This window comes from Ammodytes marinus (assembly GCF_949987685.1).
Source record: "Ammodytes marinus genome assembly, chromosome: 11".
Taxonomy (NCBI): domain Eukaryota; kingdom Metazoa; phylum Chordata; class Actinopteri; order Uranoscopiformes; family Ammodytidae; genus Ammodytes; species Ammodytes marinus.
Window position 1 is genome coordinate 3,575,099 of NC_137215.1, and position 5,000 is coordinate 3,580,098.

The 5,000-nt window shown below is 40.0% G+C and overlaps 2 protein-coding genes across 2 annotated transcripts in view; both read right to left on the reverse strand.

Moving 5' to 3' along the window:
* Positions 1 to 5,000, reverse strand: part of rassf4a (Ras association domain family member 4a) — a 144,946-nt gene that overhangs the window by 35,321 nt on the left and 104,625 nt on the right. The window lies entirely within an intron of this gene.
* echs1 (enoyl CoA hydratase, short chain, 1, mitochondrial) overlaps positions 809 to 5,000 on the reverse strand; it is a 7,883-nt gene continuing 3,691 nt past the window's right edge. Inside the window, exons 3-8 of the mRNA XM_080037419.1 lie at positions 4,567 to 4,694; positions 4,100 to 4,199; positions 3,462 to 3,566; positions 2,349 to 2,468; positions 1,986 to 2,053; positions 809 to 1,493 (exon numbers count right to left, since the gene is read on the reverse strand). Of these exons, the coding sequence (XP_079893545.1) occupies positions 1,428 to 1,493; positions 1,986 to 2,053; positions 2,349 to 2,468; positions 3,462 to 3,566; positions 4,100 to 4,199; positions 4,567 to 4,694 (587 nt within the window). The 3' untranslated portion in view covers positions 809 to 1,427. The remainder of the gene's footprint in view (positions 1,494 to 1,985; positions 2,054 to 2,348; positions 2,469 to 3,461; positions 3,567 to 4,099; positions 4,200 to 4,566; positions 4,695 to 5,000) is intronic.

Genomic DNA, 5,000 nt, shown 5'->3' on the forward strand with positions numbered 1-5,000 from the left:
ATAAATTCCTTTCCATTTATGGCCCAAACATGTTTGTAGTGATATAGTCTCACTAGTTAACTACTCACAACATGGCAGAAAAGTATTTGAACTATTTGATTCACTAACTAACTCACTTTAGAGAAGCTTGGTTGTTTTGGTATATTTAAGTAGTAAATAAGTCAGTGTTCCTGTGGTAGACATTCTGATCCAATTACAAAACATTAAGCTTTCAAGTCAGCATTCATCGGCTACATCAAACATGTTTGGTTGCCTAATTTATTTTTAAACATTATTTTAATCACTTGACCTATAAACTCCAAATGAAGCGCTTATTTGCATGTAACCTGGTTCTTGTCTATGTAACAGGCCCCACTGAATTTATTGTCTGACTTTAGTTTACTTTTGTGTAGCGTCGCAATAGCACCATCTAGTGGCGTGAATTGAGGTGTGCAGGAAAAACACTTTGCAGGCAAATTCTTTTTTTCATGATTGATATTTTTGTCTATTTATCTTCCATAACATGTCTTCTTTCATACTAGTATAAATCCAAGGTCCAGAATGTACATTTAGGTGTTTATTTGACTAAACCTTGTCTGTTTGCGTAAAAAGTAACCGACTGGCAAAGGTCCATTATGATATCTGGTAAAAATGTTACCCTATCAGTCTCTGAAATCAGGATATTTCGAGTCACAAGTAGCCATGTTTGAATGAATTCATAAGCAGACTAATTATACAACCTAATAAGACTGTAAGTAAGTATGTGGTAAAAAAAAATGCCACGATTTCTTATAGTAAAAAAAAAAATACAGCAGATGTAATTTCTCCGTTTGTGTTCATATCTCAGTTACAATGCTTGAGACCAATCTACAGATTTATTTGTAAAATGTCCACAGAAATGATTTGCCTACAAAATGCATTCAGACGGTTAGATGGTGAAAATCAAAAAGGCAAAGTCAGTACAAGTCATCATAGGCTGGTTCCAACTATTACACACAGACTAGAACAGTTATCAGATGAAATTCATGTACAAAACTCTTGCAAATCGGACTGCATCCGTTTGTAAGCCGCATATTTCGATATGATAAGACACTCGTGCACTCACTCACTCAGTGCCATATCCTAACCCTTAAAAAAGGTGTAGTCAGTGATTCTGGAGAATGCTTTTTTTTTGTCAAAATCAGTGAATATCTCCTCATGATCCGCTACCTGTCCGTACTGTGTGTGCTACTGAAAACTAATCTACTCGTAATGTAGTGTGTACAAAGTGATTTTGACAACAAGCGTTCTCCAGAATCGCTGACTGCACCTTTAAATAGCTTCAACGTTCCACTGCAAACAAGGGTTTTTTTTTGCATCATTCTTTCAACTGGGAAATGATCCTCTGATTTCAGGAACTCTTTGTGTTAATGGCCGAAGATCTTGATTTGATAAGTATTTTTTTTTTTTTAATTGTCCTGGAAGTTTGCTTTTCTCTTCTCCACAAATGCTGTCATGCCTTCTTTACGATCCTCCTGCAAGGGGAAAACAAGACTAGGTTAAATAGATGGATGGAGAGATGGATGGATGGATAGATGGATAGATGGATGGATGGATGGATGGATGGATGGATGGATGGATGGATGGATGGATGGATGGATGGATGGATGGATGGATGGATGGATGGATGGATGGATGGATGGATGGATGGATGGATGGATGGATGGATGGATGGATGGATGGATGGATGGATGGATGGATGGATGGATGGATGGATGGATGGATGGATGGATGGATGGATGGATGGATGGATGGATGGATGGATGGATGGGTGGGTGGGTGGGTGGGTGGGTGGGTGGGTGGGTAGGTAGATAGATAGATAGATAGATAGATAGATAGATAGATAGATAGATAGATAGATAGATAGATAGATAGATAGATAGATAGATAGATAGATAGATAGATAGATAGATAGATAGATAGATAGATAGATAGATAGATAGATAGATAGATGCTCTTCTACTCACCAGAGCAAAGGTTGAGTGGAACAAGCGTTTCTCCAAGCGGTTTCCTTCGGCCAGATTCAGTTCATAAGCTGCAAACAGAGAGAGGAACAAGTCAGACAAAACTGAAACATGAATATGTTTGTAAACCAAACTGTGGGCCCTGCTGCTGTAAACAACAACAACAACAGTGAAACAGTAACTTTTCAGGAAGCTTTCTCACTTCAAACAGTGTCACAGCCATCCACATTTTCCTGTGAGTACATTTTTTATATTCAGTTATGAGAATATACCTTAGAAAATGTTCACTTCTCTTCTCTGACACACCCAAAAGTTACACAGTGCACCTTTAAAGATAGCTATGATTTGAATAATGCGTCCACACACCTGCGTTAACAGCCTCTTTAGCCATGGCAGAGACCAGTTTGGAGTTGGCAGCTATTTTCTCCCCACACTTCACGGCTTCAGACACCAGCTCCTCCACGGGGCAGATCTTACTCACCAAACCTGATGGGAACACACCATAGATAGTATAATAAAGGAACACACACCAACACATCTCAACTTCTAAAGCACGCTGCAACATACTGTTAATATTGTCTGACTAGTTTACCTGTGTAGCAACTCAAGAGCCCCATCTAGTGGTGTGATATTAAAACAACTACAGCAACTTTTTTTCTTTTTTTTTAAGATATTTTTGTTGGCATTTTTTATGCTTTTTATTGATAGTGTAGAGACAGAGTTGAAATGGGGCAGAGAGGGGAGTGACATGCAGAGAACGACCGCGGGCTGGAATCGAACCCGGGTCTGCTGCTGGCCGAGGCCCATGGGGGGGGGACGCCCTACCAACTGAGCTAACAGCAACTTTTAACAGGTACAGGGTCAGCCATAGTACTGCTCCAGGGGCGCTGTGCTATGGCTGACCCTGCGCTCTGACCCCCTCTGGAGTGAGGGAACTTGAGAGGGGAGATGAGAAAAGACAAATTTAAATGAACTTTGTGTGAATTGATAAATAAAGAAACTTAAACTTTATTATTCAAGTTATTTAATTAATTTTTTTCCTTTTTAATTGCTTATCGGCAAGAGACTAAATTTGTGTTCGACATTGTGTAGAGACCTCCACCTATCTGGGGGCATTGCATTGGCCGGTTTTCTTAAATAGGAGGGATTGCAACCCCTCGATCCCCCCCCCGTCCCCCCTGCAAATTACGCTCTTGCTTATAGGGTTTTACTTTGTGTTTTTGTCTTGTTTTAACATGTCCAATAAAATAACTTTCAATTAAAGACTCTTCTGTTTTATAGTTTTAAAACCACTAAAATAAAAGTTTCAAAAAAGATTAACCTAGATAAAAACATTGAACAATAGGGCGTTTACCTACAAATCAGTTAAGGGAAAAAAAATTAAAAATGACCACTAACTGTTTCACATGTTTATTTCGACCTGTTGATTTGGCCATTTAATTAAAAGAAAAAAGAAAAGAATCTTAATCTGTCTGTCACCTGCTTGTTTGGCGTCCTGAGCGTTGATCCTGTCTCCAGTCAGAACCATCTCCATGGCGAGGGACTTTCCAACAGCCCGGGTCAGACGCTGGGTCCCACCAGCACCTTAAAGGGATACACACACACACACACACACGCGCACACACACACACACACACACACACACACACACACACACACACACACACACACACACACACACACACACACACACACAACGTTATAAGGGTGACCCTCTTTAGTCAAGTCAAAGTATTTTATTTTCAGTTCTGATATTTGCAAGACACACATCAGAATCAAAATGGCGTTTATCTCTGACCCACAGTGCAATAGGAACGATAGAAAAATATAGAGTAGAATAAGATAAACAATATTAACATTAGATACATTCTAAATACTAAGTAGTGCAATGAATTGTAAGTAAGTAAGTAAGTAAGTAAGTAAGTAAGTAAGTAAGTAAGTAAGTAAGTAAGTAAAGTTTATTTAATTGTTTGTGGGGCATCTGGGTATTTTTCAGCATGCTGCATCTGACCACATGTATTGGGACATCCTACATCTTTTCCTACCATACTAAATAGCAAGGGAAGTATGGGGATTGGAACCCAGGGTAAGTGTGAAGAAAGTGAATGAGTGTTTACCAGGAATGGTTCCCAGCAGGATCTCTGGTTGTCCAAACTGAGCTTTCTCTCCGGCGTAGATGATGTCACACATCATGGCCAGCTCACAGCCTCCGCCCAGCTGAGACACAATACAGTTAAAAGTTAACCATTATTTATACAGGTAAATCCCATTGAGACCGGAGACTCTTTTTCAAGGGAGACCTGTTCCCATTCCCACGTTACCATTCACACACACATTCATACACTGATAGCAGGCTAACTATCATGAGCAATTTAGGGTTCAGTGTCTTCCCCAGGGACACTTTGACATGTGGTGGGGAGACGGGGGATCGAAACACCAACCCTGTAGCTAAGGGTCGACCACCCTACCCACTTTATTATTTAAAAAAATATTATTTATGGGTTGAATGTGGATAAATGAGTGTGATGCATGTATAGGTTTTTTAGGTGCTACACAATAGAAAACTAAACTCAAACCCACTCACAGCGAAGCCGTTGACGGCAGCGATCACCGGCTTCTTCACGGTAGAGACTTTGTTCCAGTGAGACAGGAAGTTCCCTCCGTAACATTCCTGGAACGTTCGGTTCTGCATCTCCTTGATGTCCGCGCCGGCTACAGACACAGACAGACAGACAGACAGACAGACGGACAGACAGACAGTACAGGCATTAGTACAGCTCACTAATAACATATCATTGTAAACAGATTGCCACATATTTCCCCAGGACGCCCACTATATATGAAAACACGTAAGGCCGTTAAGTTTGTCTGTTCTGAGCTACTGTAGAAAACAATGTCGGAGCAACATGGCATTGTTGTTGTTTTTTTGCATTGCTACATTTTAGTTTGTGTTTGTATTATTTTAACATGTTCAATAAACTGACAAAGGTTTAAATAATTCTGAACGATACCCAGCCC